Source organism: Pecten maximus, chromosome 17 (assembly GCF_902652985.1).
Source record: "Pecten maximus chromosome 17, xPecMax1.1, whole genome shotgun sequence".
Classification (NCBI taxonomy): domain Eukaryota; kingdom Metazoa; phylum Mollusca; class Bivalvia; order Pectinida; family Pectinidae; genus Pecten; species Pecten maximus.
The window spans coordinates 6,351,289-6,376,166 of NC_047031.1; the positions used below are offsets into that span (position 1 = coordinate 6,351,289).

Here is a 24,878-nt window from a genome sequence, read left to right on the forward strand (position 1 = left end):
GTTAGGACATCAGAAACATGCACATATTCTACTGATGAAATACATGTCTGAACGATGATTATATGAGTGTTTGTGCCTACAGGTAATGAAATTAATGCCGAAATGTACAGGAAAAAGGCGTATCGTATGCAAATACAGTATGTCTTTGTGGTAATTAAGTGATACTTCGGGTCAAATTAAGAATTTTCAGGACTTAATACTTGAAGAACTTCGGTTTATTTTGAGAGTAAAACTGCCGTATTAATGTAAATATCATAAGTTTTACTACTTGGTAAAAAGACATATTTTCCAGCAAGTTTAATTCTGACGACCTAAACTTTACTCAAATGAAGGATTGCCCCTTTAATATTGAATGTAACATACCAAAATATCAACAACAACAAGTTGTTTTTATATCAACAAAACTAGTGTGGAACACATTAAAGTCATATGTCTGCTTGATGCAGTGATGCGTGCAATTATTTTTTATCGGATATATATGTGATCAAATATATCAACAACATCGCATTCTTATTTCTACAGCCAAACATTGTTCTGACGATCTCCGACAGTACATGTACATTAATTGTCTCATAAATTCTTTGGTCTGGCGTACAAAGTTTATCAAATACATACTTAAAGTAAATATTATTGAGCTTAATGGTTCAATGTCCAACCCCATGTTATACTCAAGATACTTGAATACAACAAAATGCATTGAAAATTTCAAGTTAAAAACATTTAAAAAACTTATTAGCTCCTTCTGTAGAAGACTGTACTGTTCTTAATTAAATCATGTATTTAAAAAACTGACAAGAACAATATCAGCTTCCTGTGAAATCTCAGCGAATATTAATTTATCAATTAAATTGCAAAAAAAAAAAAAAAAAATGTGCCAATTTGAAGCTGCTTATAGTACTTAGCAGTGAATACATATATATACATTGTAGTTCTTCAGTAATACACAGGCTAATTGTCTTCAGGTAAATTTGACCTGAAAAAAAATCCGAAATACCTGAAAAAGAGGTTCATTTCTTGACATGAATTGACTATTCAGCTTTTTTCAGGTCAATCTGATTCTAGTTCTCTTCATTGCACAGTAATTATATATATATGTAGAGAGCATCCTTAATTAGTTTTTTTCTTTGGCCAAATGTAGTGAGTACTTGTCAAGTGAAATTTGTTTAAAACAAAAAGAAAGTTAATGGCTGTCAGCAATCACATAAAGTGTAGACTTTTGCACTAACTTTAATCATGTTTATTGACTTATTAAGGCCTCAGTCCCCCCCCCCCCCCCCCCCCCCTCTCTCCTTTTTGAGAATATTTTTTCTAATCGCTCTGGGTCCTTATTACTAACAAATACGGTAACTGATTAAGGATTTGACATCCAATTTACTTGTTGTCAACCAGATAATCAATCCTAATCTAGAATATTGTTCAAACACAAGTACATGTATATAATTAACAGTTTTAATTAACACATACATTGCTAACTGATCTAGACAGATACAGTACTGTTAATTGTTTATCAGCCTAATGACCATTTTTATTTGATCAAAGGTTTTAAAATTCTTGTCCAGAAGCCCTGAGAAATCACTGTTTCCGGCAGTGTTACTGTTTTCTGGTCCAACACCGAGTGTTTCAGTGTCCCAATCCGGCACAGTATGTTACAGTGTTTCCAAACCAGCACAGATTCAGTGTTTCAGAGTTTCTGAACCAGCACAGATTCAGTGTTACAGTGTTTCCGAACCAGCACAGATTCAGTGTCACACAGTCTGTTCCAGTGTTTTGGATCTGACACACTGTGTTCCATTGTCTCTGATCCAACACAGACTCCCCCCCCCCCCCCCTTAAGCTTACTGGTGTGTTGTCCAACTAACAAAAACATGCAATCATTGAAATCATGATAAATCACGATAAAATTTCATGATTTTCATCATATTTATATTTTCATCTACCGAAAAATTACAGCTAAGTTGTCGCCTGTATATATATTCCATGATTGCATACACAAGACTTACATTGTACATGTACATGTACAAACAAATGTACATATATATCAAAGGTTTAAGTACAACCTATTAACAGTACATCTTTAATGGGGATATGTCACTAAAATTATCACTGATTCCATAATTAATGTTTTATGATCTTTGCCACAAATTCTTAATCAAATTTATTAACAACCATGGATGTTAACATGGAAAGACTAGAAAAATTCCTTGGCAAGAGTTGTTTTTTCCACACGCACAAGACTTAACGGCCGTCCCTTCGCTAACCATTTCTTCCACGGGCAAAACACATTTAATGTCAGTGGTGATACTAGCCATACAAGCCATGTAGGGGAAAACCAGACAACTCCCATTCACTTCTCTATTAAACCTTTTGTCAACAAGTACAAAATTTTTGAATTATTTCCCTTTGCTAATATTTTCGTAAGTAAATGAAAACAAATTTGAAAGTCGTTTACTTTGTAACCTCTTCACTCACAAAAAATGAAACATTTTCGGTTTGTAACTTGGCTCTTCATTTCCAAAAAAACCAAACACATTGGATTTGTATCTTATATGTCTTCGTCTGTGATAAGACTTTTGCTTCGTAACTTAGCTCTTGAATCGCAAATAATCAATAACTTTTGTATGGTAATTCAGCTCTTCACTTGCAGAAAATCTAAGTAATGCTTCATATAACTAAGCTCTTCACTCGCAAAAAATTAATGATGTTTGCTTTGTAACTTCTTCACCTAAATGGTATAAAAACTTTCATAGTCATTCAATTTAAATTTGTCAACCTCTTCAACAAACATGAAACTTTCAAAGTCCCTATTCATAGTGCTAGCATGGTGTCCTCCTGGAGCTGATTTCTTCAGACGACTGGAAATTCTTGGGTATGATTCCTGAATATATTCCATCAATCACAATCATCGTTCAAACAGGAGTGATCTCCCTTGTCACCTCTTCGCCACGGAGGTTTTCGGAGGGTCAACCATCAGAAAACTTTCCTCGACAGTCTTTTTACAGTACCTGTAGAATAGTTTTGCTGCTTTTGTCAATGTTTCCTCCAAATCGATCTTTAAACTGGAAAAAAAATTTAAAAAATAATCTCTGGTTTTATCTGATCTGAGTCACTTGCACTGTAGATTTGGGGGACATTTTGTTGGTAAGAAATAAAAATTTTTTTGCTTGAAGATTTTTTTCTCGACCTTATCATTTAATGAAACAATATCACATAACAGATTGCAATCAACAATTCTGATAATTCCACAAAATACAATTTTAGATGATAATGGTTGTTATATTCCCCCCCCCATATAGAGATCTGAATTTTTTTTTTTGAAATTATTAGCCAAATAAACATCTTAAATGTTCTTCAAACAAATATTGAGGTCAACTGATCATTTAATTGACTTGCTTTCAATTTGGCTGCCAATCCTCTTTATTCTTCAAAAGAAATTCATCAACGAATCTACTGTACTTTTCCCCCGATTCCAATCAATTAAGCAACAAAAACCTGTCTATATAGGACACCAAAGGGACAGATCAAAGTGTCCTCAATAGACAGGTGTCTTTTATACTGAGGTAACTATATAGTAAATTGGAAGGAGTGGGTCTGATGAGTCTGTCCTTTATAGACAGGTGTCCTTTATACTGAGGTTAATCATATAGTAAATTAGAAGGAGTGGGTCTGATGAGTCTGTCCTTTATGGACAGGTGTCCTTTATACAGAGGTTAATCATATAGTAAATTAGAAGGAGTGGGTCTGATGAGTCTGTCCTTTATAGACAGGTGTCCTTTATACAGAGGTTAATCATATAGTAAATTGGAAGGAGTGGGTCTGACGAGTCTGTCCTCAATAGACAGGTGTCTTTTATACTGAGGTTAATCATATAGTAAATTAGAAGGAGTGGGTCTGATGAGTCTGTCCTTTATAGACAGGTGTCCTTTATACTGAGGTTAATCATATAGTAAATAAGAAGGAGTGGGTCTGATGAGTCTGTCCTTTATAGACAAGTGTCCTTTATACTGAGGTTAATCATATAGTAAATTGGAAGGAGTGGGTCTGACGAGTCTGTCCTTTATAGACAGGTGTCCTTTATACAGAGGTTAATCATATAGTAAATAAGAAGGAGTGGGTCTGATGAGTCTGTCCTCAATAGACAAGTGTCCTTTATACAGAGGTTAATCATATAGTAAATAGGAAGGAGTGGGTCTGATGAGTCTGTCCTCAATAGACAGGTGTCCTTTATACAGAGGTTAATCATATAGTAAATTAGAGGGAGTGGGTCTGACGAGTCTGTCCTTTATAGACAGGTGTCCTTTATACAGAGGTTAATCATATAGTAAATAAGAAGGAGTGGGTCTGACGAGTCTGTCCTTTATAGACAAGTGTCCTTTATATAGAGGTGTCCTCTACAACATGTTTAACTGTGTATTAGTGTATTAGGTTTGTTTGTTTGCAGGGTTAATCAACCGTGACACCCAGTTTATGAGGTTTGTTTGTTTGCAAGGTTAATCAACCGTGACACCCATAGTGTATTAGGTTTGTTTGTTTGCAGGGTTCATCAACCGTGACACCCATAGTGTATTAGGTTTGTTCGTTTGCAGGGTTTATCAACGGTGACACCCAGAGTCATTTAGAGTCAACATGTAGTAGCTGGTGACTACCTCACTGAACAAGATACGAGAGGCCGGTTGCATGTAATCCAAAGCAATAAGGGAGAAGTGTTTTACCTAAGGACACAATCATGACAGCCCAGACCGTTCAGTTTTCAGTTTCCTGAGAAACACAAACTGACACAGGTAGGGAACGTTGAACTACACACCCGAGACTACCAGGGTAAGTCCCCGGTGCTCTATAGGACTGAGCTACCGCAGCTCCTTAATATCCAGGAGTCAAGATGATTAAAATTGAAAGATTATTTACCTGTTGATAGTACAGAACACCATGGCAGAGTCCACACAGTTAAGTAGGTCTGTTTTACAATCCATCAGCAGAGCCAGACACATAAAAAGTTCAAACGTGTAGTCCAAGCTGACCGTCAACTGTTCGGACCGTGTCCCTCCTCCTGGAAATATGTACGCTAAAACAATTGTAGGACATTGTTAGAGGAGAAACAGCTATCTTTACGTACCACATATCTTATTATATATAATATGTTTAATACCGTATCCTCAAATAAGTCCCTGGTAAATACAAGCCACAATATACCGCTCGGCTAGAGAGATCTTCTCTTTAGCTCGATATGTAACCCTGGTAAATACTAGCCACAATATACCGCTCGGCTAGAGAGATCTTCTCTTTAGCTCGATCAGTTGAGCGTAAGACTAGTAAGCCAGAGGTCCCGGGTTTGATCCCTAGCGGAGGCAGTGATTTAAATTTAATTAATCATGCGCTCTGTTATATTGGCGCCCATGTAGGGACCCGGGAAAAATACTCAGGATTGCTCCACAAGCATCGCTGTTACCTCTTGAAACTCGAGGACGAGTTCTTTCCTGGAGGGAGAGTATGTAACCCTGGTAAATACTAGCCGCAATATACCGTTTGGCTAGAGAGATCTTCTCTTTAGCTCGATCGGTTGAGCGTAAGACTAGTAAGCCAGAGGTCCCGGGTTTGATCCCTAGCAGAGGCAGTGATTTAAATTTAATTAATCCTGCGCTCTGTTACATAAAGTTTAATACTGTATCTTCAAATAAGCCCAATCCAATAGTGTAAAAGTTTAGTACTGTATTTTGCCTCAAATAAGCCCTGTCCTAAAATCTAGAGTTTAGTTCCATATGTATCCTCAAATAAGCCCTGTCCTAAAATGTAAAGCTTAGTATGGTATTTTCCCTCAAATAAGTCGGTTCCCTAGCATAAATGTTTTGTACTATATTTACCCACAAATACCCACTTAAAAATTGACAATGTTACAAATACGAAAAAGGATTACTACATGCAGCTTATTTGCAGATAATCCAGTAATAAGCCCAGGAGGTTTATACACAATCTTTTATCAATGAGGAAGGTTGGCTTATTGAAGGACAATATTGGAATAACAAATGTCAGCATTTTTATGAAACTGCAACAGACATGTGTGGGTTTATTACCAGACACAGCCTTATTACCAGACATGGGCTTATTACCAGATATGGGCTTATTACCAGACATGGGCTTATTACCAGATATGGGCTTATTACCAGACATGGGCTTATTACCAGTAGACATGGACCTATCACCAGACAAAAGCTTATAACCAGACATGGACTAAATGTCAGAAATGGGCTTATTACCAGACATGGACTAAATGTCAGAAATGGGCTTATTACCAGACATGGGCTTATTACAAGACACAGGCTTATTATCTGACATGGACTTATTACCAGACATTGACTAAATGTCAGACATGGGCTTATTACCTGACATGGGCTTATAACTAGATATGAGCTAAATGTCAGACATTATATAGGGCTTATTACCAGACATGTATACTTATTACCTGATATGTATACCTATTACCTGACATGTATACCTATTACCTGACATGTATACCTATTACCTGACCTGTATACCTATTACCTGACATGTATACCTATTACCTGACATATGTATACCTATTACCTGACATGTATACCTATTACCAGACATGTATACCTATTACCTGACATGTATACCTATTACCTGACATGTATACCTATTACCTGACATGTATACCTATTACCTGACATGTATACCTATTACCTGACATGTATACCTATTACCTGACATATATACCTATTACCTGACATGTATACCTATTACCCGACATGTATACCTATTACCTGACCTGTATACCTATTACCTGACATGTATACCTATTACCTGACATGTATACCTATTACCTGACATGTATACCTATTACCTGACATGTATACCTATTACCTGACATGTATACCTATTACCTGACATATATACCTATTACCTGACATGTATACCTATTACCCGACATGTATACCTATTACCTGACCTGTATACCTATTACCTGACATGTATACCTATTACCAGACATGTATACCTATTACCCGATATGTATACCTATTACCTGACTGGTACCTGACCTGTATACCTATTACCTGACATGTATACCTATTACCTGACCTGTATACCTATTACCTGACATGTATACCTATTACCTGACATGTATACCTATTACCCGATATGTATACCTATTACCTGACATATATACCTATTACCCGATATGTATACCTATTACCTGACATGTATACCTATTACCTGACATGTATACCTATTACCTGATCTGTATACCTATTACCTGATCTGTATACCTATTACCTGACATGGTCTTGTTACCAGATAGACATGGTAATTACATACAACAGTAAACATGGTATGAAATTTCTTCCACTGACTTGAAAATTGAACAACCCATTATTCTATCACATTCTTATCAATTTCCAGTTGTTATTAATTAAACTTACCAAAATTTTCAAACTCTTTCATGACTTCCTTGCGTCGAGCATTTTCGGCTTCCATAGAGAAGAGTTCGAGATGATGACTACTTAAGATTTCAAAACAGCGCAGTGAGTCTGTAAAACTGAACTCTCTCTTGAACCCAAGTAAAAGCCACCTGTAATTTATCACAAAAAAACATGATTGTTAATGAAATATAAATACAAAATTAGGTCACAAAAATAGTGTATCGTGAGGTGGTGTGTTACCTGTGACAGAACATGAGGTGGTGTGTTACCTGTGACAGAACATGAGGTGGTGTGTTACCTGTGTTACCTGTGACAGAACATGAGGTTGAGTGTTACCTGTGACAGAACATGAGGTGGTGTGTTACCTGTACAGAACATGAGGTGGTGTGTTACCTGTACAGAACATGAGGTGGTGTGTTACCTGTACAGAACATGAGGTGATGTGTTACCTGTGACAGAACATGAGGTGGTGTGTTACCTGTACAGAACATGAGGTGGTGTGTTACCTGTGACAGAACATGAGGTGGTGTGTTACCTGTACAGAACATGAGGTGGTGTGTTACCTGTACAGAACATGAGGTGGTGTGTTACCTGTACAGAACATGAGGTGGTGTGTTACCTGTGACAGAACATGAGGTGGTGTGTTACCTGTGACAGAACATGAGGTGGTGTGTTACCTGTACAGAACATGAGGTGGTGTGTTACCTGTACAGAACATGAGGTGGTGTGTTACCTGTGACAGAACATGAGGTGATGTGTTACCTGTGACAGAACATGAGGTGGTGTGTTACCTGTGACAGAACATGAGGTTGTGTGTTACCTGTGTTACCTGTGACAGAACATGAGGTGGTGTATTACCTGTGACAGAACATGAGGTGGTGTGTTACCTGTGTTACCTGTGTTACCTGTGACAGAACATGAGGTTGTGCGTTACCTGTGACAGAACATGAGGTGGTGTGTTACCTGTACAGAACATGAGGTGGTGTGTTACCTGTACAGAACATGAGGTGGTGTGTTACCTGTACAGAACATGAGGTGGTGTGTTACCTGTGACAGAACATGAGGTGGTGTGTTACCTGTGACAGAACATGAGGTGGTGTGTTACCTGTGTTACCTGTGACAGAACATGAGGTGGTGTGTTACCTGTGACAGAACATGAGGTGGTGTGTTACCTGTACAGAACATGAGGTGGTGTGTTACCTGTGTTACCTGTGACAGAACATGAGGTGGTGTGTTACCTGTGTTACCTGTGACAGAACATAAGGTTGTGTGTTACCTGTGACAGAACATGAGGTGGTGTGTTACCTATGACAGAACATGAGGTGGTGTGTTACCTGTGACAGAACATGAGGTGGTGTGTTACCTGTGACAGAACATGAGGTGGTGTGTTACCTGTACAGAACATGAGGTGGTGTGTTACCTGTACAGAACATGAGGTGGTGTGTTACCTGTGACAGAACATGAGGTGGTGTGTTACCTGTGACAGAACATGAGGTGATGTGTTACCTGTGACAGAACATGAGGTGGTGTGTTACCTGTGACAGAACATGAGGTTGAGTGTTACCTGTGACAGAACATGAGGTGGTGTGTTACCTGTACAGAACATGAGGTGATGTGTTACCTGTGACAGAACATGAGGTGATGTGTTACCTGTGACAGAACATGAGGTGGTGTATTACCTGTGTTACCTGTGACAGAACATGAGGTGGTGTGTTACCTGTACAGAACATGAGGTGATGTGTTACCTGTGACAGAACATGAGGTGGTGTGTTACCTGTACAGAACATAAGGTGGTGTGTTACCTGTGACAGAACATGAGGTGGTGTGTTACCTGTGACAGAACATGAGGTGGTGTGTTACCTGTGACAGAACATGAGGTGATGTGTTACCTGTACAGAACATGAGGTGGTGTGTTACCTGTGACAGAACATGAGGTGGTGTGTTACCTGTGACAGAACATGAGGTGGTGTGTTACCTGTACAGAACATGAGGTGGTGTGTTACCTGTGTTACCTGTACAGAACATGAGGTGGTGTGTTACCTGTGACAGAACATGAGGTGGTGTGTTACCTGTACAGAACATAAGGTGGTGTGTTACCTGTGTTACCTGTGACAGAACATGAGGTGGTGTGTTACCTGTGACAGAACATGAGGTGGTGTGTTACCTGTGACAGAACATGAGGTGATGTGTTACCTGTACAGAACATGAGGTGGTGTGTTACCTGTACAGAACATGAGGTGGTGTGTTACCTGTGACAGAACATGAGGTGATGTGTTACCTGTGACAGAACATGAGGTGGTGTGTTACCTGTACAGAACATGAGGTGGTGTGTTACCTGTACAGAACATGAGGTGGTGTGTTACCTGTGACAGAACATGAGGTGATGTGTTACCTGTGACAGAACATGAGGTGATGTGTTACCTGTGACAGAACATGAGATCTCCGAGGTCATTTTTGTTAAGATGGTCTAACAGTTCTGGGTCCATCTCCCTCAGTAACATCGCCACCAGATCTACAACATACAAAGACACCTAATTACATGGTCAGATATCGTTTGAGGTTTTATGGTCCACATTGTTATAACTGATCGTACAGAACACTGAATATGTTATAACATTGATGCTTTGTTTACCTACAAGCCATACAGATAAATTCACAACCTTGAACTTATGAAAATAGATAGCCTTAACATTGACAGAAGATAACCTTAAAATTGCCTTTGTAACCTAGATAACCCTGAACTTTTGACAGAAGGCAACCCTGACCTTGTGACAGCAGATAACCTTGACCTTGTGACAGTAGATAGCCCTGACCTTGTGACAGTAGACAACCTTGACCTTGTGACAGTAGATAACCTTGACCTTGTGACAGTAGACAACCTTGACCTTGTGACAGTAGATAACCTTGACCTTATGACAGAAAATAACTTTGACCTTGTAACAGTTGATAAATGTGACCTTGTGACTAACCTTTAGTAGCAGATAACCTTGACCTTATGACAGAAGATAATTAGATCTTCCCTTATTATATCTTTCTGTGTTGATTGTTTGTTAAAAATATAATTTAAAGAACCAGTTATGGAACAAAAATATAGGTATCTTTCAAACAATGTTAACTGTTAATAGATCATGCCTGGTAACAATTACACAACTGGGCAAGCCTCATATTTATCAACTCAAGAATCTTCCATTTCACCCCAAATATATGGGGTGAATTAATCTATTAAATCTGTCTACTGTAGAATTGAGGCCAGCTGTGCCCATCTCCTGCACAAATGCAAGCAATTTATTAAAAAAAACAAACATTATGACCTGCATGGGGCCTTCTTATCAAAGCATGAAAACATTCAGTTCATAATGAGATGAATACAGCCCTTGAGAGCGTTCATCAAGATTTGCCTAAGAGTAACATTAAATCACTTGCATTTAGTCCATCTTTATTTTTTATATAAAATGTTTGTACCATCAGATATGGAAACATCTGTGATCAGTGTGGCAAGGGAGCTAACTCACCTATTTTTTTCATCATGCCTTCTTCTGTGAATTCCTCCTGTATGCGGTCCAGGTAGTTACGGAAACACCAGTAGGCCTCCACCTGTAACACAGATACAGTCCTATATACACAAGATAATATACACCACAAAACAGTATACACAAGATAATATACACCCCCATCAAAACAGTATACACAAGATAATATACACCCCCATCAAAACAGTATACACAAGATAATATACACCCCCATCAAAACAGTATACACAAGATAATATACACCCCCTCCAAACAGTATACACAAGATAATATACACCCCCTCCAAACAGTATACACAAGATAATATATACACCCTCCAAACAGGAGTTGGTGCATTCTTTGCTAACTCTGACACAGAATTTGTATATGAGTCACTAACTTGGACACAGAATTTGTATACGAATCACTAACTCAGACACAGAATTTGTATATGAATCACTAACTCAGACACAGAATTTGTATATGAATCACTAACTCAGACACAGAATTTGTACACGAATCACTAACTCATAGAATTTGTATACGAATCACTAACTCAGACAGAGAATTTGTATACGAATCACTAACTCAGACACAGAATTTGTATATGAATCACTAACTCAGACACAGAATTTGTATATGAATCACTAACTCAGACAGAGAATTTGTATACGAATCACTAACTCAGACACAGAATTTGTATACGAATCACTAACTCAGACAGAGAATTTGTATACGAATCACTAACTCAGACACAGAATTTGTATATGAATCACTAACTCAGACACAGAATTTGTATATGAATCACTAACTCAGACACAGAATTTGTACACGAATCACTAACTCATAGAATTTGTATACGAATCACTAACTCAGACAGAGAATTTGTATACGAATCACTAACTCAGATACAGAATTTGTATATGAATCACAAACTCAGACACAGAATTTGAATATGAATCACTAACTCAGACAGAGAATTTGTATACGAATCACTAACTCAGACACAGAATTTGTATAAAAATCACTAACTTAGACAGAGAATTTGTATACGAATCACTAACTCAGAGAATTTGTGTATGAATCACTAACTCAGACCGAGAATTTGTATATGAATCACAAACTCAGACACAGAATTTGAATATGAATCACTAACTCAGACAGAGAATTTGTATACGAATCACTAACTCAGACACAGAATTTGTATAAAAATCACTAACTCAGACAGAGAATTTGTATACGAATCACTAACTCAGACACAGAATTTGTATATGAATCACTAACTCAGACACAGAATTTGTATATGAATCACTAACTCAGACACAGAATTTGTACACGAATCACTAACTCATAGAATTTGTATACGAATCACTAACTCAGACAGAGAATTTGTATACGAATCACTAACTCAGACACAGAATTTGTATATGAATCACAAACTCAGACACAGAATTTGAATATGAATCACTAACTCAGACAGAGAATTTGTATACGAATCACTAACTCAGACACAGAATTTGTATAAAAATCACTAACTCAGACAGAGAATTTGTATACGAATCACTAACTCAGACACAGAATTTGTATATGAATCACTAACTCAGACACAGAATTTGTATATGAATCACTAACTCAGACACAGAATTTGTACACGAATCACTAACTCATAGAATTTGTATACGAATCACTAACTCAGACAGAGAATTTGTATACGAATCACTAACTCAGATACAGAATTTGTATATGAATCACAAACTCAGACACAGAATTTGAATATGAATCACTAACTCAGACAGAGAATTTGTATACGAATCACTAACTCAGACACAGAATTTGTATAAAAATCACTAACTTAGACAGAGAATTTGTATACGAATCACTAACTCAGAGAATTTGTGTATGAATCACTAACTCAGACCGAGAATTTGTATATGAATCACAAACTCAGACACAGAATTTGAATATGAATCACTAACTCAGACAGAGAATTTGTATACGAATCACTAACTCAGACACAGAATTTGTATAAAAATCACTAACTCAGACAGAGAATTTGTATACGAATCACTAACTCAGACACAGAATTTGTATATGAATCACTAACTCAGACACAGAATTTGTATATGAATCACTAACTCAGACACAGAATTTGTACACGAATCACTAACTCATAGAATTTGTATACGAATCACTAACTCAGACAGAGAATTTGTATACGAATCACTAACTCAGATACAGAATTTGTATATGAATCACAAACTCAGACACAGAATTTGAATATGAATCACTAACTCAGACAGAGAATTTGTATACGAATCACTAACTCAGACACAGAATTTGTATAAAAATCACTAACTTAGACAGAGAATTTGTATACGAATCACTAACTCAGAGAATTTGTGTATGAATCACTAACTCAGACCGAGAATTTGTATATGAATCACTAACTCAGACAGAGAATTTGTATGAAAATCACCAACTCAGACAGAGAGTTTGTATACGAATCACTAACTCAGACACAGAATTTGTACATGAATCACTAACTCTGACACAGAATTTGTATACGAATCACTAACTCAGACACAGAATTTGTATACGAATCACTAACTCAGACACAGAATTTGTATACGAATCACTAACTCAGAGAATTTGTGTATGAATCACTAACTCAGACAGAGAATTTGTATAAAAATCACCAACTCAGACAGAGAGTTTGTATACGAATCACTAACTCAGACACAGAATTTGTACATGAATCACTAACTCTGACACAGAATTTGTATACGAATCACTAACTCAGACACAGAATTTGTATACGAATCACTAACTCAGACACAGAATTTGTATACGAATCACTAACTCAGACACAGAATTTGTATACGAATCACTAACTCATAGAATTTGTATACGAATCACTAACTCAGACAGAGAATTTGTATACGAATCACTAACTCAGACACAGAATTTGTATAAAAATCACTAACTTAGACAGAGAATTTGTATACGAATCACTAACGCAGAGAATTTGTGTATGAATCACTAACTCAGACCGAGAATTTGTATATGAATCACTAACTCAGACAGAGAATTTGTATAAAAATCACCAACTCAGACAGAGAATTTGTATACGAATCACTAACTCAGACAGAGAATTTGTACATGAATCACTAACTCTGACACAGAATTTGTATACGAATCACTAACTCAGACACAGAATTTGTATACGAATCACTAACTCAGACACAGAATTTGTATACGAATCACTAACTCAGACACAGAATTTGTATACGAATCACTAACTCAGACAAAGAATTTGTACACGAATCACTAACTCAGACACAGAATTTGTATACGAATCACTAACTCAGACAGAGAATTTGTATACGAATCACTAACTCAGACAGAGAATTTGTATACGAATCACTAACTCAGACAGAGAATTTGTATACGAATCACTAACTCAGACAAAGAATTTGTATACGAATCACTAACTCAGACAAAGAATTTGTATACGAATCACTAACTCAGACAGAGAATTTGTATACGAATCACTAACTCAGATACAGAATTTGTATATGAATCACAAACTCAGACACAGAATTTGAATATGAATCACTAACTCAGACACAGAATTTGTATACGAATCACTAACTCAGACACAGAATTTGTATAAAAATCGCTAACTTAGACAGAGAATTTGTATACGAATCACTAACTCAGACAAAGAATTTGTATACGAATCACTAACTCAGACACAGAATTTGTACACGAATCACTAACTCATAGAATTTGTATACGAATCACTAACTCAGACAGAGAATTTGTATACAAATCACTAACTCAGATACAGAATTTGTATATGAATCACAAACTCAGACACAGAATTTGAATATGAATCACTAACTCAGACAGAGAATTTGTATACGAATCACTTACTCAGACACAGAATTTGTATAAAAATCACTAACTTAGACAGAGAATTTGTATACGAATCACTAACTCAGAGAATTTGTGTATGAATCACTAACTCAGACAGAGAATTTGTATAAAAATCACCAACTCAGACAGAGAATTTGTATACGAATCACTAACTCAGACAGAGAATTTGTACATGAATCACTAACTCTGACATAGAATTTGTATACGAATCACTAACTCAGACACAGAATTTGTATACGAATCACTAACTCAGACACAGAATTTGTATACGAATCACTAACTCAGACAAAGAATTTGTATACGAATCACTAACTCAGACAGAGAATTTGTATACGAATCACTAACTCAGACACAGAATTTGTATACGAATCACTAACTCAGACACAGAATTTGTATACGAATCACTAACTCGTTTAAGCTGTCACAACAGACACTTTATTGTTCAGTATCAACTTACCTCCGAGTCAAACACAACAAGGAAGCGGGCCAGTATGTCATTCATTCCCTGGGCGTAACCAATACCGGGATGAAATGCTACAAAGGTCACAAGTATGTCACGTAACACCGTTAGGTGGGGGTTCCGTGCTCCACTGTGAAGATAAAATCAGAGTGAGCGGGTACTCCGATAAAACATCCTACCACCCATCCCCTTGATTCAGTGTAATTTCTATGTACATGTACCCAAACCTTTTTAATTGATAAATAGTATGGGTTATAATTACATTGTTTTCTCAAATATAATTAATTCTGTATTTTGATAACTTGTATATAGACAAAATAAATGTACTCCTGTTCTCTCTCCTTGCGAGACATCTTACCTGAAATATTCCTGATCCCGGTCTGTGCGAGGGACATCTTTGTCAATCACTCGTATATGCGTCCACAGATTTTTCACATCGACCTTCTGTCTGTTTACAAACACCTGTTTGAAGACCAACATTATAGAAGCGATAATGTCAATGATGATTACTTTATATGTCGTTGATAATAAAGTTCAAGTAAGCTAGGGTTTAAATCCTCATCCCCTAATCAGTTAATTCTTTAACAAGATACCTGGTAATTAACAAGATACCTGGTAATTAACTAGATACCTGGTAATTAACTAGATACCTGGTAATTAACAAGATACCTGATAATTAACTAGATACCTGGTAATTAACTAGATACCTGATAATTAACTAGATACCTGGTAATTAACTAGATACCTGATAATTAACTAGATACCTGGTAATTAACTAGATACCTGATAATTAACTAGATACCTGGTAATTAACTAGATACCTGGTAATTAACTAGATATCTGGTAATTAACTAGATACCTGGTAATTAACAAGACACCTGGTAATTAACTAGATACCTGGTAATTAACTAGATACCTGGTAATTAACTAGATACCTGGTAATTAACTAGATACCTGTAATTAACAATCACCTGATGAATAACAATTAAGATACAGTGGAACTTTGTTAACTCGACGGAACCACGAGAAAACTTTGAGTTATCCATGTGTTCAAATTAAGCGAGTTGTCATTTTTGGTGAAAAGTTTGGTCAATATTTGTCAATATTATCCGCTCTGTCGCTCATCAGTTCAGTGTAAAGACTGGTCAATACATGTAAATGTATATGTAATACAAAAATGTATTTCGTTTTGACACTCGTAGTTTGGTGTAGTTTTGCCGATATACAGTCTCGATAAAGTTTCTTTCACTTAGTCACTTCCATAACGATATGATGTTCATGTCATGTTTGCAAAAGGAATAACGATAAAATGGAATTCAACCGAATAACAATTTATTAATGTTATATCAAATAACCGTTTAAACTTAACACAGATTATATGTATAATGTAACAGAACCATTACCTTATATTGGACATATAAAATAGTGTTTGATAGTCCAACTTACGTTTTACCGACAACCACGCCATTTCCATGTGTATTAGCACAGGAAGTTGGTACTGTGCATGTGCGTATAAAATGTTACTGTAACAGAGCGGGCGTTTTATCCGATTTAATAGACAGCACTGATCGTTACAGTCGTACTCTGTACACTTCGGCAGTAATTGCGCTATTGTTTCAGCAGTTTACAGATTTAAAAGGCACCGGTGACTGTTTCATTTCTACACCTGTAAAAACATCAGCCAAGTAGATCTACCGGTGTGTCAGAGATAATTCCGCTTTAGCGAGCGGGTAGATGAGTTGTTGACTATCGTGTGTACTATTATCGGCGACCGCCTTAGGAAATTACCTGATGTAAGTAAAATAGTAATTTTTATCACCGACAGTAACCTATTGTTATAAGATTCCACCAACAATTTTCTTTCATGAATTTAAGAAACACTTATAATCGCGTATAATAATCGGTAGAATTGTAGTGCCGATACAAACGGAATTCGTTTACAACCGATCGTTGTTGGACACAAACATGATACTTTGAGTTATTCGATCATTTCAAGTAGGGTTTTTATTGTTGGGACCAAATTTTCACTTCGTATTCTCCGAGTTTTTTTAGTTTTCCGAATTCGAGTTTTCCAAGTTTTTTTTACTATGATAAAGAGAGAATTTGGCAGGGACTGACGAAGAACTTCGAGTTAGCGAGGTATTCGAGTTTTCCGAGTTCGAGTTAACGAAGTTCCACTGTACTTGGTAATTAACAAGATACCTGGTAATTAACAAGATATCTGAAAATTAACGAGATACCTGGTTATGAATAAGATACCTGGTAGTTAACAAGATACCTGGTAATTAACTAGATACCTGGTAATTAACAAGATATCTGAAAATTAACGAGATACCTGGGCCCAGTTGTTCAAAAGGTGATTAGGCTAATCACATTTTAACAACATTTTTCAAATCTTGATGAAATAATTTCTGGTCCAACTAGCTTGACAAAGCTTTATGGAATTCTTTAATTCTTAACTCTCTTTCAACTGGCATAGTTTAAAGATGATATACTCACTGGTTTTGCAACAAATGAGGAATGAAATTTTCACTAATCAAATGATTAAGCTAATCACCTTTTGAACAACGGTAATTAATAAGATACCTGGTAATTAACGAGATACCAGGTAATTAACAAGATACATGGTAATTATCTTTTCTTTTTTTTTCGAAATCGGTCTTTGACCCTTTTATGATTGATCTAGATCTACAACCACCAAAATTTCTTTGTGTCAAACTTGATTATTATGCTGTGTGACCTTTGATGTTGACCTATAGCTATGACCTCCGAATTTCATCATGTGTCAAATCTATGGTGTTCATTATCAATCAATAATTGTTCATTGATTTTTTTTTTATTAAATTGTGATGATATTTCATGACTTTTAAAATGATTAAGCACGCTACCTGGGATTGTATTTTCATGAAGTCTATCTTCTGTTGCATTTCCGGGGTGGTTACATCAATATCTGTAAAATTCTTGGACAGAATACTGAAGTCCGGTTGGTCTACTGACACACGAGCTGCATTCTCATTTTTAAAGTGAAGTTCCATTGGTGACATGACACCTCGAGGGGGAGTGGTCGGACTTTGTAGCTGGTTGTTAGGATCCTCGACCTGGTATCGGCCAATCAGTCCCTGCTCCAGGGCCGTGGCTGTGGTGAACAGATCGTACACACATCTAGTTTTGTCAGTTTTAGTACATTTACTCGTACACACATCTAGTTTTGTCAGTTTTAGTACATTTACTCGTACACACATCTAGTTTTGTCAATTTTAGTACATTTACTCTAGTTTTGTCAATTTTAGTACATTTACTCGTACACACATCTAGTTTTGCCAATTTTAGTACACTTACTCATACAAACATCAAGTTTTGTCAGTTTTAGTACATCAACTCTTACACACATCAAGTTTGCCAAAATATGCCACCCACCCCTCCCATACTGATAATTTGGAAATGGCCCTTACCATTTAAGTCATCTTTTTTTTTTAAACGTTTAAGCAGTCATAAGAAAATTTATCGAAAACTGAACTTGTTTGAGATTTCTAGACTGTCATTTATAAATATATATATTTAATTACTATATACTGGTCAATTTAATTTAATTGGATAAACTGAATATGTCAAGAAGACCTTTTCATTACAAACAAAATACAAATCAATTAATTCTACAGAACAAGCTCGAGTTTCAAACATTAAATAATTAATAAATGCAACACATTATCTAATGAATAAAACCGTTACTAAATTGTGATACAACCGTTTTAATCTTCCTGTGAAAATCTTCAATGATGCCTTTTCATTTCAAGACAAAATTTTGATCAGTTACCTCCCTTTAACTCTGGATTCAATTAGATTGAGCTGTGAAGTTATGTATTTGTTAAAAATGTATTTGTGTGTACTATATTTTCCCAATATAGTTTGTGTGTCTCGTGTCAAAGTCTTAGGCGAAATTCTACATTGATGGGAGGTTTGTATACATTAATTTTTTTCTAGGGGGTTTATTTCTAATTCTAAAGCATAAACTGCACTTGTTTGCCTTAAATCTGTATAGCACTATGTGTACTACTGATATTTTCCCGATATTTTATGGCAATGACCATGTGCCTTTAAACACTGAAATTATGTATAAATGTTACCTGTCTCCTCAGAGGGTCTATACCAGACTATGAAATATTTGTATACCTCGGAGGGTCTATACCAGACTATGAAATATTTGTATACCTCGGAGGGTCTTAACCAGACAAATGAAATATTTGTATAAACCGATGACGTTAGTCTACCTTCAGATAAATTAAATATTTGTAAACCTCAGACGGTCTAAACCAGACACATGAAATTTGTGTATTCCTCAGACGGTCTTATACAGACAAATGAAATATTTGTATACCTTAGAGGGTCTATATACCAGACACATGAAATATTTGTATACCTCAGACGGTCTATACCAGACACATGAAATTTTGTATACCTTAGAGGGTCTATACCAGACAATAAAATATTTGTATACCTCAGACGGTCTAAACCAGACAAATGAAATTTGTGTATACCTTAGAGGGTCTATACCAGACAATAAAATATATGTATACCTCTTGAGGGTCTATACCAGACAATAAAATATATGTATAAAACAATAACGTTAGGTTACCTCCAGGCTTAGAGTCCAATACCAGCATGGTTTTCCAACGAGCCTTCTGTTCATGGTACTTCATAATGTAATCCAAAAGAATCTCCTCCCTTTCCCTGAAAAAATTCACATCAAATAAAGATAGTAATCAGTGTCCCATATGAAAATTAAGCATTCTTTAAATCTTCGATTTAATATCAGAGGCAATTACCGTATATCAGGTTTTTTTAGCGAGTGTCTAATTTTTCACTATTTTCGCGACCAGACTCGGTCGCGAATTATAAGATATCGCTAACATTGATCACATTTGACAGTAAGAGTTAGCTCCCTTGTAGGGGTGTTTTCATGAACCGATCACCTGTTCACACATGCCGTGTACAGGTGTGCTTAATTGGCCGCGACTCGACTGAACTGTATTATTCAATAAAAATGTACTCACAGTTGACCATATGTTTTGTCCTTTGTATAGATCTATTTGAAATCATAACGAGAGTCGCATTGCCGAGTGAAACATGGCCATGCTACGATTTGTAATCGTTACACGGAAGGACAAAGAAAATCCGGTCAGGGACAGACCTGAGTTTGCTGAAGCAAACAAACGTGTAGATAAATTATTATTACTGTACTTCTTCGTTTTTGTTGTATATGAAACATATGTACGCTAAAATTTGAATTACACGTTGTGAAAACGCTAAAAATGAAATACGCTAAAAATTAAACTTGTCATTTTGTACAGAAAACGCGAAATTTGGCATACGCTAAAAAAACCTGATATACGGTATTTTGATAGATTCAAAAAAAATAATAATTAAAAAAAAAAACAATGGTCACTACTCTTTAGCAGAAAAACATGAAATTGAAACAGAAATAATGGGAAAAAAATATATATGTATCAGCCAGAACATAAAAGTAACCCTTTGGTTTTGAAACATGAAGTACCTAATTTTACAAGTTAAACATTTAAATTCTGTGGTTTAATTTTGCGTAAATATTTACCTGGAGGTGGATGTACAAGGGTAGAGTCCAAACACAAACTGCCACACCTCTCTTCTGATTGACACATCAACTCCGCCTACAAATCAAATTTCTTAGTGATCCACCAACACAACAATAATTAATGATATACAGGCAATGATCATTTAAGCATTGATGTCAATTTTGTTTTGTTTCATCGGGGTATGAAACTATGAAAAAAATTTTGTTTGCAAACTGTATGAATCCAGGTATAGTGGATTCTTACAGAAGTTTGCAAACAACATTTTTTCATACCCCTATGAAACTAAACAAGAGGCCCAGAGGGCCTGTATCACTCACCTGGTTTCATGAGATATGAAACAAGAATGATGCTTAAGTATATTTGTCGCTGGTATTGCTATGTCAATATATATCATAAGCATTTTATATGGGTGCATGTACATTGGTTTCATTTTAACACTAAAAATGCCAAAAAGTGCATTACTCCATGAAATGAAATTGACTTTTGGCGAGACCCCATAGGGATGCTACCACACAAATGTGAGTGATATCCATTGCTTAGTTTCAGAGAAGAACTTGTTTAGACCAATTGTCCCCTTTTGACCCTGCCCTCTGTCCCCTGGGGGTTCAGCTCCTTCCTTTATACAATTTTGAATCCCTACCCCATAACCATGCTACCATACAAATGTGAGTAATATCCATTGCTTAGTTTCAGAGAAAAAGTTGTTTAAGCAAATTGACCAATTTTGGCCCCGCCCCTGGGGGGGGGGGGGGGGAGCAAAAACTAAGCCCAACCATTTGTACAATCCCCATAGGGATTGATGCTACCAGGCAAATATGAGCGACAGTCACAGTTTCAGAGCAGAAGTCATTTATATCAATTCTGCAAAACTGACCCCTTTTGACCCCGCCCCTCAGCCCCCAGGGGGGTCGGCCCCATCATTTGTACAATTTCAAATTCCTACCCCAAGGTGATGCTACTAGTAAAATATGAGATATATCCATTGCTTGGTTCCAGAGAAGAAGTCAATTATATGAATATAGCCCGATTGACAACATTCGGCACCGCCCCTCAGGCCCCTGGGGGGTCAGCCCCTTCATTTGTACAATTTTGAATCCCCACCCCATAGTGATGCTACCTGGCAAATATGAGCGATAGCCATTGATTGGTTTCAGAGAAGAAGTCGTTTATATCAATAGCTCCAAATTGACCCCTTTTGGCCCCACCCCAGAGGCCCCCAGGGGGTCAGCTCCATCATTTGTACAATTTTGAGTCCCCTACCCATAGGGATGCTTCTGACCAAATTTGTTCAAATTCTGATCAGCGGTTATGAAGAAGAAGTCAAATAAGTCAATTGTTGACGGACGGACGGACGGACGACGGACGCCACGGTATGGCATAAGCTCACCTTGGTCCTTCGGACCAGGTGAGCTAAAAAAAAGGGTTAAACAGGGGAATGTCAGTCCCTCAATGACCTGCCCACACAAGTTATTCTTAGTAATTATATAATAAGCCTATCAATTCTACTTTCACTTTGACTGTCAAATACTTTCAGGGGGTGTCAGTTGTTCTAGCATGGAGCCCAATAACTAATTGAAAACCAGTCCTGTGTTTTTCCAAATTTGACCTAAATTTTCTTAATCAGATATTTTCAAAAGTGCAATATGTTCTAGATCGAACATTTTAAGGAAATTAAACCAGTAAAACATAAATCTACAAAAACATTGATGCTTATTTCCTGATTATCCCATTGTCTATCTATAACAATACTTTGTTATATTGCTGGATTTATCACCGCATGGCCAGTATAAGCAGCCAGGGTTATTTTGAGGTAGTGTCTCCTTGTAGTAGTTGGTGACTACCTCACTGAACATATATGTGAGGCCTGTTGCATGCCATCCAATTAGCAATTAAGGTAAAGTGTCTTGTGCAAGGACACAACCATCACAGCACAGAACGGCCTGTTTCAGAACGGCCCGTTTCTCGATCAACTTACCAAATAAACACAAACAGCAGCCATGCACTGTGCATGCATGCATGTTAAATAAATAGGGAGAGTTGAATGTTTACATCAATGTAAATGAATAATATTAATTATATACATCAGTGAAAGGTGCGATAGTCAACTAACCCATGAAGACCGCTTTACGTAAGGAGTGTTCATCTACGATACGACCGTCCTCATCGAACATTTGCTGAAACATCTCCTCAGTAACTGGTGGTCCGCGTGATGATTCTCCATCATTTAACCATCCATATTCTGAACCATGTGACTGCTGCTCTGACCCTTGACCTCTTCTCCCTTGACGTCCAGCCACGTCATCCTCTGGATAATCGATGAATTCGAAAGATTCATCAACAATTTCTGGCCTGCAAATTAAAAAGTAAAACAAAAATATTTGAGCACAAAACTTTTAATTAAAAGTTCAAGACTCAAGTTTCTAATGATCAGCACTGACTGGTGCGTTTATGATTGTAAATCTTATCGTTATCTTTCTAATTGAAGGTGAATGCTCGAATGACTTAAAAAAAACATCCTTGAGTACCTCCTTCAATACAAGGCTCACAACATATCAATCATCCCTCGTAGCAATCAATACAAGCTCACAAGGGTTATCTGCTCTGGTGAGCTGATATTGAAGACAAAAGAGTAAAAGTTCATGATCAGTGATCACAATTAAATCAAATCTTATTAACAGGGCTCAAAGTTGATATTTCTACCAGGTGGTCTATTTGGCTACCAAGTCATAAAATCTAGGCACTAATTGGAAAAGTGAGTCACTGCTAATTAAGTTGTTTTTATTTTTAGAAAAAAAATCTTTTAATTCTTTGATACATTATAACATCTCTCTGTAACTTTTACGATTGTGAAAGTGATTGACTGCAACCTTTGAAAGATTAACCAAATCACAAATTTACACAAGTTTTTAGTGACCATTTTTAAGGCACCTGCTGCGCGCATGCAGCAGATGCCTTATACATTGTAGGTCAACAACTGGTCGCCAGTGGTAAATTAAGGCCACAAAATAGGCACCACATACATTGAGCCCTGATTATCCACATACAGTATGTTTATATTGAAAGGCAAGAATCAAGAGTCAAAACACACACAACATGTTTCCTTGTTCAACATAATGTCTATACCACCTGGTATTCACATTTGAATTTGATAAAAACTCTTTTAATACCTTCCGTCACTGTCTGCCATTTCCGTTTCAGAGAAATATCAAATTCCACAAGTTTTTACAATACCATCTCTCTGCAGCATTCAGCGTCAATGGTACATGGCCTCCAATTTTTTATCCTTGATGTTTTTTTAAGTTTTCTTCTTACACAATTTACATGCCAGCTGCATAGCTTTGGCAGCTAGGTACATGCACTACTGACGTCATATCATTGATTAAAGTTACAATCCACATCAAACACAGCCTCCTAACGGTCATCATAAGTCAGCATATCCGTGACTGACACACAGTCGACCTATCAGACATTGCCCTAGTTGGCAAGAAGTGAAAACATTGTCAGAAAAATGCAGATTATGAGGGATACCTTTATCAGACAAATTTACCAGACTATTTAATAAGGCAAACACTCTAACACTTGGATGTGTAGTATATGACTGTTCGTCATCCCCGACATATTCTCTGTTTACTCGGCCATCCTGCACACAGCATCTGCAGACGAATGCGACAATGTCCGATCTGTTTCCGGAAGTGATCTAATCCCCCAAGTTGTTGATGTTTATTTGCGTATCACAAAACGAAATAAGATATTGTGTGAATGTATACAACACCAGAAGTCGTGACGAATTCGACGTTATTGAAAATAAACCGTCGTTGTTTAGATGTAGTAAGGTGGGATTGACAAGCCAAGAGAAAAGGAAAATAAATAGAGAGGGAAAGTGATTGTTTACAGATCCGTGTTTACATGGGTAATATATATACGTACT

At 36.7% G+C, this 24,878-nt stretch overlaps 1 protein-coding gene across 2 annotated transcripts; it reads right to left on the minus strand.

Annotated features, from left to right (window-relative positions):
- Positions 1 to 1,283: 1,283 nt before the first annotated feature.
- Positions 1,284 to 24,829, minus strand: LOC117315741 (TBC1 domain family member 15-like). 2 transcript variants are annotated; one of them, XM_033870092.1, is made up of 12 exons: positions 24,118 to 24,829; positions 23,061 to 23,299; positions 20,950 to 21,025; positions 19,975 to 20,069; positions 18,230 to 18,477; positions 15,700 to 15,803; positions 15,339 to 15,471; positions 10,946 to 11,027; positions 9,855 to 9,945; positions 7,434 to 7,582; positions 4,903 to 5,059; positions 1,284 to 3,056 (listed from the first exon to the last, which is right to left on the minus strand). In XM_033870092.1, the coding sequence occupies exons 1-12, from the start codon at positions 24,135 to 24,137 to the stop codon at positions 2,930 to 2,932; spliced, it is 1,521 nt and encodes a 506-aa protein (XP_033725983.1). In that variant the 5' UTR covers positions 24,138 to 24,829; the 3' UTR covers positions 1,284 to 2,929. The 2 variants fall into 2 exon arrangements, with proteins under 2 accessions (XP_033725983.1, XP_033725984.1); XM_033870093.1 differs by having other exon boundaries at positions 4,903 to 5,044; positions 24,118 to 24,828.
- Positions 24,830 to 24,878: the final 49 nt, after the last annotated feature.